The sequence below is a fragment of the Vigna umbellata genome, chromosome 1 (assembly GCF_029865625.1).
Source record: "Vigna umbellata cultivar VRB3 chromosome 1, Vumbellata_1.0, whole genome shotgun sequence".
Classification (NCBI taxonomy): domain Eukaryota; kingdom Viridiplantae; phylum Streptophyta; class Magnoliopsida; order Fabales; family Fabaceae; genus Vigna; species Vigna umbellata.
In genome coordinates this window covers 15,906,346-15,921,485 of record NC_142165.1, presented here as the reverse complement: position 1 = coordinate 15,921,485, position 15,140 = coordinate 15,906,346, and the positions used below count along the sequence as shown (strand labels likewise).

Genomic DNA, 15,140 nt, shown 5'->3' with positions numbered 1-15,140 from the left:
TAGTTGTTTGTTACTTAAAACTTTTCGTTCTCTCTTTCATTTAAATGTTCTACTTTCTTTATTTCTTTTTTTTAATCTGCATTACTTTTACGATTTTTTATCTTTTTATTCAGTCCTAATTTATTTTTATTTTTCAAAGTTTGTTCTTCTACTTTTTTATCATTTATCATTTTTTAATTATTTGGTTATTTGTTACTTAAAATTTTTTTTCTCTCTTCCACTTAAATGTCCTACTTTCTATTTTTTTCAATTTGCATACTTTTACAGTCGTTCATCTTCTTATTCGATCCTAACTTCTTTTTAATTTTCAAAGTTTGTTCTTTTACTTTTTTCTTGATCAATATCAATTTGAAGGTAAGTCTTCTTCAACCACATATTTTATGTCATGGTTCTTAAAGAAGTTGTTATCATTTTGTCCTTCTTAGTTTCGTTTTTCATTTTTCATACTTTTAGTTATCTTTTGGACCATATTGTCGGCGAGATGGTTAGATTGAAGGGTTGATGGGATAGCCAAGATGGACATGCTCATGGGATGATTGGAATTGACAGACTGACAGTATGGTCGGGATGGTAGGGCAAACGGAGATAGCTGGGATGGATTAGGCTTATTGGATGGTTGGGATGGTAGGGATGGACGAGCTAACGAGATGAATAGGATGGACGGGCTAGGATGATGGTCGGGTTATGGGGATGGTCGAGATTGACGAGTTGCTGCAATGGTCGAGACAGACAGGCTAGCTTAGATGGCCAAGATGGAAAGATGGTCGGACTGATGGGATGAACGAATTGGTCGGACTAACTACGATGAGCAGTTGACAAAATGACCAAGATAAACGAGATGGACGAGCTAACGGCTATGAAAGATTGGTTGGCTGAGCTGATGGGGTTGGCATGATGGTCAAGTTGACAAGGATGGACCGAGATGAGTATATGGGTGAGATGTACAAGATGGATGGGTTTAATGGGCTTGCCAATTTAACAAAATGGTTGGACTGATTGGGATGAACATGTTGACGAGATAGTTGGGATAGACAAGATGAACGGTAGATGAGATGATCGAGATGCTTGGGATGGATGAATTGGTTGTGTTAGTTGTGTTGGTTGTGTTGGGTAGGATGGATGAGGTGATGAATGACTGAGATGGACTAGACTAACACAAAAGTGAAAAAAGACATATTAAGAAAATGGTTGGAATGGACAAAATTGTCAAACTTAGTCCGTTTTACCTTCCCTTGAAAAGAAAAAAAGAAAGAGTCATGCACTGATCAAAAGATTAATTTTTCTATAATAAATGTTCTAAAATGTATATGATATTTTCTTGAATAGACTTGCCAAAACAAATGCGATATAAACCAAGATTCTTGGACAAAATTTTTAAAACAATTTCTTTTTCAAGCATAAATTCTTTCTCTTGTTATTCTTCTTCATCACAAAGAGTGCACTTTAGTGTAATGAGAACAAAGGTGCTAAAAAAACTATTACAGTAACCACCACAACATAAAACAACAGTTATTCCTATTCATATGGAGCTATAGTTAGCAATAAATTGAGGTAAAGGAATAAAAAAAATGTTATAAAGAAGCAAAATAGATTTATAGAATACATCCAAAATTGTATTAAAACACATGCATACTTAAAAAAATTCTATCAATCTACTACATCTAAAATTTAAAATTAATTTAATTCATATGACTTAATTTTTTGAAAAAAAAAATTATTGTAATTTTTATTTGTCTTTAAAATTAAAAGTAAAATTTAAGCATACCCTTAGTTCATATGAGGATAAGTATATAGAGTGTTTTAATTCAGTGAGCAAGAGAGTTTTTGACTTTAGTGAGCAATAAGCAAATAGTCTTTATTAAATAATGACATAGAGAATGATATTATAACACCAAGTTATTTTCCCTTCTTGATATTATTTTTAATTATTTTTTTCTTTTTTTAAAATACAAAAAGATTACTTTTGTTAAATTAAAATCCTTCTTTGTAAAAAGTGGTCTCAAATAATACATTTTTAATTATATTTTTGCATGTAAAATTCTTTACATGGACATTTTCTTTATAAATACATAAATTTATTTTTTGTGATTATTATGTCTCTATAATCTACCATCAAATAAATGTAACATATATTCTTACTTTACTTCTGCAATGTGTGGAATGTTTACTTCAGGAACGGACCTTCGTTACGATACATGAAATATTGACCCTGTAATTTGTTACCTATAGTCTCACAGGTACTCGGTCAATTGGTTTAAAGTGTTTGGCTTCGTTAGGTCTTACCTTAACCTCAAATGCTTGACTACCCATAGTCTCACAAGAACTCGACCAATCTTAGTCTAAAGCATCTTGCCTCAACTTTTTGACCTTCTCTTAGCCTAAACTGCTCGACCACCCATGGCCTCACAGGTACTTGGTTAATCTTGGCCTAAACTATTCGGCCTTACCTTGACCTCAATTGCTCGGTCACCCATGGCCACACAGGTACTTGGCCAGTCTCGACCTAAAGTGTTCAGCCTTGACTGCTCGACCACCATGGTCTGAAAAGTACTCGACCAATCTTGATCTAAAGCGTTCAACCAAAAGTGTTCGATCTCAACTGTTCAGCCTTATCTTAGCCCTAATTGCTTGGTCACCCATGACCTCATAGGTACTCAGCCAATATTGGCCTAAAGTATTCGGCTTTAATTATTCAGTGACCGCTGATCTTCATCAATTGAGTCTCGGCTGGCCTCATCGAAATTCGATGACTGTGAATCTCCACGACATGTCACTTAAATAGGATAAGTAGCCTATCTGACTCAACAGTCAAAAGCACAACCACTTATAGTCTTCAACAAGTCACTTTGATCAACGAACATGCACAAAGACAAAAGTCAACTGAATAATATGTCCTCGTCAGAAAAACCCCTTCGTAAAACATCATGCTCGGTCTTAGGGGACTTGTGTATCGTACAATCTCCCTTGGGACCAAGTACCACCTAAGTCGACCACTCATGTCGTCCACCCAGACCGACCACTCAGGTCGTCCACCCAGGTCGTGCCTAGTATGACCTAACAATATGAGCAGATTATTAGTGGTAATGACTCGTTAAGCTCCTAATGTAGATTAAGATGTATTGGGTTGTCATTAAGTTAACAAAAGGTAAAGACCCATGATAGCTACTATAAATAAATGTCTCAGATATGACTTATGGATCATGAACATTATATGCATCACTTGTTGTGCTAACCGATCGGTTATATTACTGACTTGAGTGTGAGAATGTTCTTTATGGAGATATACACTAACATGACTTGGACAAGAAGGAGGGAAAACGAATAACGTAACTTAGATGATGGATAACCGTTAAAGAATTCATTTGATCTTCAAAATAGTTAAAGTATTTTGAGTAGGAGACCTCAATCTCATACATGAAACATTATATTTTTTATATTTAACATTTAAAATAATTATACATTTATATGAAACTTTTGATATCCTAAAATATCGTGGAAGATCTCAAATTTCCAATAAATTTATGTGCAAAAAGTTTATAGATCAAAGTAAAAAGAAAATTGATATTTTAATACACAATTTTTTTTATATTTATTTGAAATTATTTATTTATTTATTTTTAAATACAAAATTTTATTTTGTATAACTATTTTTCTTTTTGTACTATATATATCAAATAATATAAAATTATATCTCCATTGCTTAAGGACAAATGCAAGCAAAGAACAGAGTGGAAGAGACTGACCAGAGGAGCTGTATGATCAAAAGGTGGACCAAGATGAAAATCGTGGTGGAGACTCTCATGCCATATGCGTGCAAGTATTTATTACACTTATGCTGGTTTATTTATTTATTTATTCTTATCATAACATTATTATCAAATATTTTTTATTAGTCTTTAACAAATTATTGATCGGCTTTAATTAAAAAAATTAAAAATAATAATTTCTTCTTGTAAAAGGCTTGTCTAAAATTTCTTTCAAAAACCGTGACGTGCAAGCAATAGTATATAAAATTTGAAAAATATTTGTCTTATTATGTATACTTTTTTTTTTCATTTCTGTCACTACCAGTAAGATATGACCTATACTTCATCTGTGTGAATACCTGTAATTATAATAAAATAAAGTAAGATATCAAACACTAAATACCATTAAAAAAAACCATCTTTTTTCTTTTTTTGGCTCTTAATAAAGGTTAAGAGATGAGAAAAAAAAGGAAATTATTAAAAGAAAAATAAGTACTAGATATTTTTCAATCTTTTCATTTCCGTGTATTCAAAGTATAATCTCAAAAGTAAAAATATGTCCAAACAAAAAAATATTTTTATTTAACATTGCTTTATTTCTTTTGTTGTTTATTGTTTTATTTCTTTTGTTGTTTATTGCTTTATTTCTTTTGTTGTTTCTCATTAATTGACTTTTATTCCAAAAGGTAATAATAAATGAAACTACAATGTCCACGTGACAAAATTGGAGAACTATCATCCTACATATATCTCCTCTCTCGTCTATTTTTTTTATCACATTTTTCACACATTTTCCATCACCATTATTATTACTTTAATATTTAATAATTTTTTACATACACTTTATATTTATTGTTTTACTTTTTAATTTATTTTATTTTTACAAATACAATAATTATTTTTTAATAACTTCAATATCTCTAAAAGTAAATTTACGTTTAATTTCAATTTTTTTTTCGTTTGATCTCTTTCTTCATCTACCTCATACAGTAGAACTCGTTACCATTTTGAAACAATTACACTCCATTCTAAAAACAGAAGTTTAATTTTTTTATTGACTTTTTATTGAATTATTTCTTAAGTCGTTCATCTAATGTTATTCTAATTTTTAAAAGGACTCCTAATTATTTATTTTTAACCTCAATTTTTAATTTTTTAAAAACATTAAATTTAAAATTTTAGCTTTTTTTTTCAATATCTAATTTAGTTCTTTAATTTTTTAAAAACGTTTATTTTGATCTTCTTGACTGTTTATTGATTCTTTAATTTTTAATCTATCATTTGTTATTTCTCTTTCCATTTATAATTAAGTTTATTTTTTTTCAAACCATTATTTATAGTCAAGCGAGAAGTTAGCAAATTGATAAAGAGCCAAATTGTTTTTAAGAAGTTAAATGACTAAACCAAAAAGATTAACAACTAAATAATTTTTTTTAAAATTCGAATAAAATTAATAAATAGGATTAAATTAGAAAATAATTATTTTTTATTTTACTTTTTACAAAATAGTAAGAGAAAAGAGCTTATGTCTTGAAGATTAGAAAAAAAAGTAGTCGTATAACACTGAAAAATAATAAGTGAGTGAAACATTTTTATATTTATTTGATATATAAAAATAAAATGTTTATAAAAGAATAAATTTTTATATAATTTTTTAAAATAAGTAAAAAGTAAAAAGGAATAGTATAAAATGAATATCAAGATTTTATGTGTATTAAATATTATGTTTCTAAACTGAATGTTTCTACTGTTAGAAGGCTTAAGAACGAACATTTCAAAGCTCACTTCAATCATCATCGTCATCATGATTCTTCATTCAATATTCATGATGGTGATTCTTCGTCCTTATTACCTCACCATTTCACTACTTCTTCTCGCTTCACCAAACTCGTCCTCATACGTCAACAAAATGAGACAACCTTTTTCAATCTTCTTCACAATTCTCCTCCTCGCCGTCACACTCCCGCCGCCATGTGCCGTCGTCTCCGCCGGCTCCGGCCAGTGGCAGCTTCTTCAGAAAAGCATCGGCATTGTCGCCATGCACATGCAGCTCCTCCACACCGACACTATACTCATCTTCGACCGCACCGACTTCGGCCTCTCCAACCTGTCCCTCCCCGGCGGCCGCTGCCGCCACGACCCCAACGAACGGGTCGTCAAAACAGACTGCACTGCCCACTCCGTCGAATACGACGTCGCCTCCAACACCTTCCGCCCCCTTTTCCTTCAAACCAACATATGGTGCTCCTCCGCCTCCGTCGCCGTCGACGGAACGCTGGTTCAAACCGGCGGCTTCAACGACGGCGACAGAGTTGTGCGGACATTTTTCCCTTGCGCCACCTGCGACTGGAAAGAAATCCCCGGCGGCCTCGCCGTGCGCCGCTGGTATGCCACCAACCATAAACTCCCGGACGGGCGCCAAATCATCGTCGGCGGCAGAAGACAATTCAACTACGAGTTTTACCCTAAAAGCTACGCCACAGCCAAAAACGCCTACTCCTTACCCTTCCTCGTTCAAACCACAGATCTTTTCGAAGAAAACAACCTCTACCCCTTTGTTTTCCTCAACGTGGATGGCACCCTCTTCATCTTCGCCAACAACAAAGCCATTCTCTTAGACTACACCAAAAACGCCGTCGTTAAAACGTTCCCCAACATTCCCGGGAACGACCCCAGGTGTTACCCCAGCACCGGTTCCGCTGTTCTCATACCCTTACGCAGTAAAACCCCAGACTTTTCTTTTACCGAAGCTGAGGTTTTAATCTGTGGCGGAGCCCCGAGAGGGGCTTATACTCAAGCCAAAAGAAAGCATACATTTATCGGAGCTTTGACAACCTGTGCTCGGATTAAAATAACCGACCCGAATCCAACCTGGGTCGTGGAGACAATGCCCGGAGGTAAAGGTAGACTCATGGGCGATATGCTTCTCCTTCCAAACGGCAACGTTTTGATTATTAACGGTGCAGGTTCCGGAAGCGCTGGCTGGGAATACGGGCGCGACCCGGTTCTGGCTCCGTTAGTTTATTACCCGGATAACAATCCCGGGTCGAGGTTCGAGATTCTTAACGCCAGCAATACTCCTCGAATGTATCACTCAACTGCGATTTTAGTTCGTGATGGAAGGGTTCTGGTTGCGGGGAGTAACCCCCACGTGGGGTACAATTTCTCGCACGTGATTTTCCCCACCGAGCTTAGCATTGAAGCTTTTTCGCCGCCGTATTTAGAAGCAGCGTTTCAGAATGTGCGTCCGAGAATCGTTGGTCCGGTGTCGGGGACGAGGGTAGCCTACGGGCAGACAGTAAAGGTTCGGGTCGACGTGGCAAGCGGGTCTTTGGTTCGGAGTTTGGTGCGGGTGACGGTGCTGGCGCCGCCTTTCAACACGCACTCGTTTTCGATGAATCAGAGGATGCTGGTGCTGGAACCCAGCAACGTGACAAACGTTGATGGACCAACAAAGTTTGAGTTTGAGGTGACAACACCCGGTTCGCCCGTTCTTGCACCACCCGGTTTTTATCTACTGTTTGTGGTCCACCAAGAAATTCCAAGCGAAGGAATTTGGATCCAAATTCTTTAATCCTTATCACAACAAAACCCTAATTAAAAAATAGAAATTCATATTTATAAAACCTTATAATATTGCTTGTGTATAGTTTCTAGTAATATTAACTACAAGTGTATGACATCCTAGTTGCATGTGGATAGAAGGATTTGGTGTGGTCACCGGAAAATGTCCGTGACTAATATAAAGATAATCTTTAAATTTCAGTGTAATGTAATCAATAAATATTAAAATATTGTTGTTTTAATATACATATTATATATTCCTATTGTGGTTCTGATGATCAATGATAAAGTACTTTTTCTAATTTTTAAATATTATACTGTGAGGTATTATCTGGGCATGTTTGACATTGAAGATCACGCCCAGTTGGTTGTAGTATGAACAAGAACAATTTCAGTCATGTGATGTGTAAACAGAACTCTAAAAACGACAGTGACGAAGTTTGCAGAAGCATATGTTGCAATAAGGAATAATGAACATAATAGTAGTACAGATTTCTTCACGTAAATGCACCAAACCTTGTAAAAAATATAAGAGGAATCATACGATGACATATATTAATATTTATTTGACTTGTAGGAACAAAATAATTATTAAAAATTAAACTTTTATATTTGTAAAAAATAAATAACAGATAATGTCAGACGTAAAAATTTGTGTATCAAAATATTATTACTCAAAATATAATTAAATGCATGAAATACCAATACTTATAAAATCCAAAAGGAAGAAAGAATTTTTTTTTCCTGAGTTTTTTTCACGGTTTATTGAAACCCATAAGAAATTATCAATTTTAGTAGCTCCTATAGAGATGATATTTACCGAAATTTATAATTTTTATTTACATTTATAATATTAAATATAAATTATTTTCACTTACAACAAGAGATAATTTTACGGGGGAGGTCAAAGATATTCATATGATAGATTAACAATTTACGTGTGTAAGGTATCTTTTAAAAGGAAATGATTTTTTATCAGAAAAATTTAGAAGAAATTGTTGGTCATCTTCTAAGAAATTTTATAACTACTAAATAATTTTCTCAATGTATATTTTATTTAATCCTATTAAATATTATGATTATTGATGCTTTATATCAAGGAACGGTAAGAGTTTAAAAAAAGGAACAATTAACAATGAAAGTTAATTTGGTAATATCTTTTGAAAATTTGTACTAAGTTAAATATTTTTATTATAATTATATTAAGAGTATCATATATTAAAGAGTGTATTATAAAATGAGGTTTAAATGGTATTTTAAATCTCTAAACATCTCTGTTGTACTATTTAAATTATGTAAACAATGAAAGTGACCCCAAATTTGCAAGTTTATGAAAGTACTTTATTAAAAAGTGGAAAGTTTTGTTGCCTGAGTAATTATATTCTATCTAAATCAATTAGATCAATAGGACGTGTATCTGGCCTTTTGTGATTAAAAGAAGCTTAAGTTGATTAAATCAAAATTAAACAAGAAACTGAATCAGAGAAATGTACATAATCTTCTTTGTTCTTAAACTGGAAATGTTATTATTTTCTATTTACAATAACATTCAAAACCTGATTATTTTTAGTGAGTTTGGTTAATCAAAATTGTCAATTATCATATCCAACTACAAGAAGGGGTCACGTAAACTAGTTAAAAATCATTTATGATAATCCAGTCATTTTTTAATTTTTTAGAAAAATATTATTTAACACACCTAAAATTTTTACGTTATTTGACTTTTTTTTTTTCTTTTTAAAAATATAAAATTTTACGTTTTAATGATCATTTTATCTTTATATCATGTATGTCAAATGATTATTTTTTAATTTTTTAATCATATTATCGAGTATTTTGTTTTATTTCGAAAAGTAAAACAAAAGTGGTATCATATATGATATGATTTGTAAAAGTGTATGAATCTTTTATACTTTTGCTTAAACTCTGAAAAATCCAAACCATTTATCTCCAAATAGTATCTGTTTTGACAATTTCCTGATATCAATAATTAGAAAATCTTATCTCAATGCATGGAGTTTCTCAGAAATCAACTCCAAATTCCAAAAAACCAGACACTGACACCACCAAATCTCATAGTTAGATTGAGTGCATAATTCAATAAATAGCAGTGTGTCCACAGTATAATATCATAATTGTTACAAGGATTGTTTTTTAATTAAATTTTAGTTCGCCTTTTTTAGATTGGGTGATGGGAAATAAAAGGGTGAAAAAAAAAGTAAATGAAGAAAGTTGTAGTAAAAAACGACATTATTTTGTATTAGGTAAAAAATAGAAAAAGAAAACACAATTATCGACTTTATAAATGAATGGATCGGTTTAAAAAAGAAAAAACAAATTTTAGTTAGCTTTTTTATAAAATAATTATAGAATCTAAAATCAGGTTAAATTAAATAGTAGTAATTCAGCTAGAGTTTTATAGATAAAAAAAGTAAAAAATTAATTATATTTAGTTTAGTTAATTGATTAATTTTGTCTAAACTTAAATAAGGTGTATAATTGATTATCATAATAACATCATTGATCATGATATAGTGTACGAAAAAGAATGTTTTCAGCTTATATTATTGATTAAAAACCATTCATAAAAGATTGCTTAAGTAGATTTCTTCAGTAGTTATAATAATATTAAAAAAATTTATAGTTGATTATGTTTTACTTCATAAGTTCATAATTAACCCAAACTATTCACAAAATCAATTGTAATAAAAGATATAATTGGTTATATAAACATGTATAACATATGATAATTATAGTTATCCTTTAAAAATTTCTAAACCTTAATCTTTAAAAATAATAATATAATTGATTATGTATGTCTAAATAATCACTCGATCATACTACAAGTAACTTTCCTTAAATTTCAATGAAGCAAATAAGTTATTGCAAATCTCTAACATTGCACCCACGAATTCAAACAAAGTCTTAAAAGTGTGAAACATGGTTAATTTAATTCTTAAAACGCTAAAAGGTTATGATTTAGGATCTTAGCATATGCATTTTTTTTTTAATATGGTTGGAATTGAAAAATGGAATGTGTGGCTTGTGACAGATGATGTTGTGGATGAGTGTGTCTGAATTTTGATTCACGGGTGCTACATATAAACACCGATTCACTTCACGGGTCAGTTTGTTAGATTCAAATTTCATTCACGGGTCTCCCTACTTTCTGCTTTTTTATTCAGCAAAAATCTCATACCTTTTATCATTCAATCTTCCCTATTTACCATAGGTGCATTTGTTAACAAAAAGTTCACCTTTTATGTTCCTCAGAGCAAATGGGCTAATATGTAGGCCACTTTTCCTTTTTCTCTTTCAAAATTAACCATACTAACAAAATCATTACAGAATTTTTCACTTTATTTCATGCAGTTTAAATACAGTAATTAGTTGCTCATATTAAACATAAAACATCAACAGATTTAGCACTATAAGGGATTTTAAAACTGGAACGACTTCATTATCCGATGATATTTTTCATCACTGATAATCATGATTTCAAAAAGTTAAATTATGTTTTGTCCATATAATAATCTATAAATAAAAAGCACCTTTAATAACAAAAAAAATTCTTTAGAGTGCTAGAATTTCACCTAAGTAATTTCCAATCTCATGGAAAAGAAATAAACTATAGTACTCCATAACAAAACTAATAATACAATCATGTTATGAAAATAAAATAAAGTCAATTAAATATAATTTATAATACAACAACTCATTTAAACAGAGAAAGAAAATTCCGATAAAAAAAGTTGTGTATACATTACAGAATCTTATATTAGTATCTATAACAAATACTCAATGACATAATTTGTTTAAAAAAGACAAAATTTCAGAATCCAATTTGAAGACTTGGTTGAATCCAGTAAAATCGCAGAAAAAAAAAATCAGTAATCCTAAATATAAATCAACTAAAAGTATGAAAAATTAATTTTTCTAATAACGAGATTGTATTAGTCAAACATCAGTCATTAGGATGTAGAAATGCTAAGAACTAGTTGATATAGTGTATCTTCTGTACATCACATATGAAACTCAGATAAAACTAAAACCCTAAAAGAAAGAAATATAATGCGAAACTAAGAAATACGAATGCTTCATAAAATTGGCCTAAGCACGTTCTCCACGGATACGGCGTGCCAGTTGAATATCTTTAGGCATAATGGTGACCCTCTTGGCGTGAATTGCACACAAATTGGTGTCCTCAAACAAACCAACCAAATAAGCCTCAGCGGCTTCCTGAAGTGCAAGAACAGCGTGGCTCTGGAACCTCAGATCAGTCTGTCAAACACGAAACATAATCAGTATGACGAAAATATCAAATGGGTAAAAGTATAAACAGTTTGAGTTTTGAAATTAGAACAAACCTTGAAATCTTGGGCGATTTCACGAACCAGACGCTGGAATGGAAGTTTGCGGATCAGTAGCTCTGTGCTCTTCTGGTACTTACGGATCTCACTGAAATCATTGAAGGAATATATCAATATTAAGAGAAAAGGAGATAACGAGGAGAACCACCATGATTTCTGATAAGGAAGATAATTACCGAAGAGCGACGGTTCCAGGCCGATAGCGATGGGGCTTCTTCACGCCACCGGTAGTCGGTGCAGATTTTCTCGCAGCCTACAATAAAACCGCGAATTAATCAATAACTAGCCTTAAAAATCATGAAATCGGTAACCGGAAAAACAAATTCTCAAAAGCCCTTTGTCAGTCGCCAAGAATACGCGATTGAATCTAGAAAACGAAACAATCAGAAACCCTAACATGCGAAACACCTAAATTGCACTTGAATTTGAAAAACCCTTTGTTTGACTACAGGAATATGCAATTGAATTAGAAAAACTTAACAACCAGAAACCCTAGCGTAGGAAACCCGTAAATTGCACATGAATTTGAAAAACCCTGTGCTTGCCAACAGGAATGTGCAATTGAATTAGAAAAACTTCACAGTCAGAAACCCTGGAATAGGAAAACCCTAAATTGCATTTGAATATGAAATTGACTTTCAAAAACGTCAAATAAAAAGCCCTAGCATAAAGAAACCCTAGATTGCAATTGGATTTGAAAAAACATCCGTTAATGAACAAGAATACGCAGTTGACTTTGATAAAAACGTCATAATCAGAGGAAATCGAATACCTTTGTGGCGAGCTGCTTCCTTGGAGCCTTTCCACCGGTGGACTTGCGAGCGGTTTGCTTGGTACGAGCCATGGGAGAGGAGAAAAAGGTGAAGAGAGAAGATTGGTCTTTCGATTACGCAAACGAATAATGTCTTAGATACGAAAGAAAGAGAAGAGATTTATGTATTTATATAAGCGTGTGTAATACGAGGGTTAGGTCGGTTTAATTAGAGATAAGCGAGCGTGGACTTTTAATATATTTCATTATTAATGATCGCGATCCGTGTGCTTGTTTCCTATTGGCTGGAGCGTGAAGAAAGGATTGCCAGGGTGGAGCATTTGTGTTTCTTTCGTTAAAACTTCGCTCCGCTATCTCTAATACCCCGTGTCCTTTTTATGTTACCTTACACTACCAAAAAAACACAAACTATAATATTAAAATATGAATACACTTTGAAATATTTAAACCTGAGCTTTGTTTAGAAAATATTAGTTTATAGTTAACAATTTTCATTTTTCTGTAACAGATTTCTTTATTTGATCATAAATATTTAGTAAAACTAATTACAGATTAATTCGTAAATATAAAATTGCATGCAAAAAAATATACCAACATAAATTTTATTATATTTTAAAAAATATATATTCTAAAAAAATATAGTATTATATAATTTTAATTTGAGATTTAAAAGACTTTTTTTTTTCAAACTTTTTAATGTTGAATCTATTTTTTACAAGGTGTATATACTTTTCTTATTAGGATAAGTCAATTTTATTTAAATGTTGAATTCAAGTTCAAGAAAACATTTGTTTGGTTTTTTGTTCGTATATGCTTAAGGGAATAGAGTGTAAAATATAATTTGATCTGAATCTCAACAAACTTAAGTTGTGTAGTTTGATAGATTCGAGTTATTCAAAATAACTTTCGTTTAATGGTCATAACTGATATTTAAATTTAGTCAAATAATGTAATATCCCAAAATACAGTTTTAAACTATGTAGTAGAATAATCACATTTAATAATATACAGATCAGTCTTACACTAAAGAGAACGTACGATCTTGGCCGAACGGTTATACTAAACAAAAAGGGAAGGTGATCGAACGACCACCTTTGAATCAACTAAACTACTGATCGAACGTCTTATTGTTCGGTCTTAACTTCAACCTCAATTAGACTTTCTTCCTCCAGCGCCTCTTCCAACAGCTCGTCTCCTTCTGCTCACATCCACACGAATGATCATTGCAATGACAAAGACGAACGTACAAAACAAGACAAGACAGGAAACAGAGGGTAAGCTTATGTAATTTAATTAAGGTATAAACATACATTTCACACAATCAAACACACAAGATAAATTTCATCATACGTTTCATACAAAGCCTAATACTAGACTGACTGTCCGGACTGTATGAAATCTGTGTAGCTACGACGTTTGTGCACCCAGGTGATGTAGTAACTAGGATGCCCTCAACAGCTGTCACCCGAGGTTAGTCCTATCTGTCCAAATTAACCATGAGGACTAGGACCTCCTGTCGTTCCCACACATGACCTACCCTCCTCTATGTGAAGACGAGTACTCACGGAACATCAGGATGAACCGCCAACTTAGCATGACCACATTCATACTTTACTAATTCCAATATTCAAACAACAGAATACCAACAATGGCTCAAACAAGATGACACCATGCAACCAGAACTTGGTTTGCATGTACCAAATAACGAACGGCTAAGGGCAAGAAGAACTTACCAGTTCAGAACTCGAAACCGATCGGTTCAAACTGAAGCCCTGGACGTCGAAAGTGTTTCTATGGTGCCTGAACGGAGATCGGAGAAGAGAAAATATCATATTTGGTAGAGAGAAGTGAGAGCTTTTAGAGAGAAGGAGGAGAAATGAGAATTTCAGAGTTTGAGGAAGAAGGTGCATGCAGAGAGTGTAACGTAAATTTTCCAAAAACTCAGTTTTGCTTCCCACGTCAAACGAACGTCCGCTCATCTGCCGACACCTGCATTCCAATATTTGATTTTCGGATCCTCTTCGCTTGACACCCGACGTCCGTTCAGAGGGTTTTTGGGTGCGTTTTTAATTATTCTGACATTTCCCCTAACTACAAAAATTTTCGTCCTCGAAAATTAAGACTTACCCTAAAACAGATGGGGATACAAGTCCCTCGTGGCATCCTCCACTTCCCATGTAGAGTCGCCAGTCTTCTCGTCCCACACCACTCTCACCAATATGATGGCTTTCCTCTTGTAGTACTTGGTACGACTATCTTCAACACGAACGGGTTGCATTTATAACGTTCGGTCTTGACGAAGACGAACGTCTTCTAACTCTAATACATGAGAAGGGTCGGCTATGTACTTCCGAAATTGAGAAATGTGTCATTCTTTCTGATTGGTTCATATTGGTGTTTATGATTATTATTAATTCTATAATAATTTTGGATCAATCACAGAATAACACGTAAATAATGTTAAAATATTGTAAAAAAATGTTGTCAAAGTATCATTATCTTAATATTATTAGCATTGAGTAAATAATATCAACAAACATATTTGTTGGTTCAATTATTATATATTAACAAATTATGCGTTCAAATCGCATAAGTTTGATTATATAATTTGTTGATATCATAAATATCTCTTTATACCACACATCACCAAAATAAATGGTTATTTGATTAAATATTATATTATAGTTA

At 32.7% G+C, this 15,140-nt stretch overlaps 1 protein-coding gene and 1 pseudogene across 1 annotated transcript; one reads left to right on the top strand and one right to left on the bottom strand.

Annotated features, from left to right (window-relative positions):
• The first annotated feature begins 5,516 nt into the window (after window positions 1-5,516).
• Window positions 5,517-7,565, top strand: LOC124828069 (aldehyde oxidase GLOX pseudogene; annotated as a pseudogene).
• A 3,657-nt stretch (window positions 7,566-11,222) lies between these two features.
• Window positions 11,223-12,613, bottom strand: LOC124828075 (histone H3.3). The gene is made up of 4 exons (XM_047301291.2): window positions 12,453-12,613; window positions 11,857-11,933; window positions 11,678-11,768; window positions 11,223-11,591 (listed from the first exon to the last, which is right to left on the bottom strand). Exons 1-4 carry the CDS (start codon window positions 12,522-12,524, stop codon window positions 11,421-11,423), a joined length of 411 nt encoding a protein of 136 aa, XP_047157247.1. The 5' UTR covers window positions 12,525-12,613; the 3' UTR covers window positions 11,223-11,420.
• Between the last annotated feature and the right edge of the window lie 2,527 nt (window positions 12,614-15,140).

Bases quoted from the DNA above. Each gene is read 5' to 3' on its own strand.
- LOC124828075 (XM_047301291.2), bottom strand. From the start codon at position 12,524: ATGGCTCGTACCAAGCAAACCGCTCGCAAGTCCACCGGTGGAAAGGCT. The intron at 11,769-11,856 runs GTAATTATCTTC...CAATGATTTCAG, and splicing joins CCTGGAACCGTCGCTCTTCG to TGAGATCCGTAAGTACCAGA. The intron at 11,592-11,677 runs GTTTGTTCTAAT...CGTGTTTGACAG, and splicing joins AAATCGCCCAAGATTTCAAG to ACTGATCTGAGGTTCCAGAG.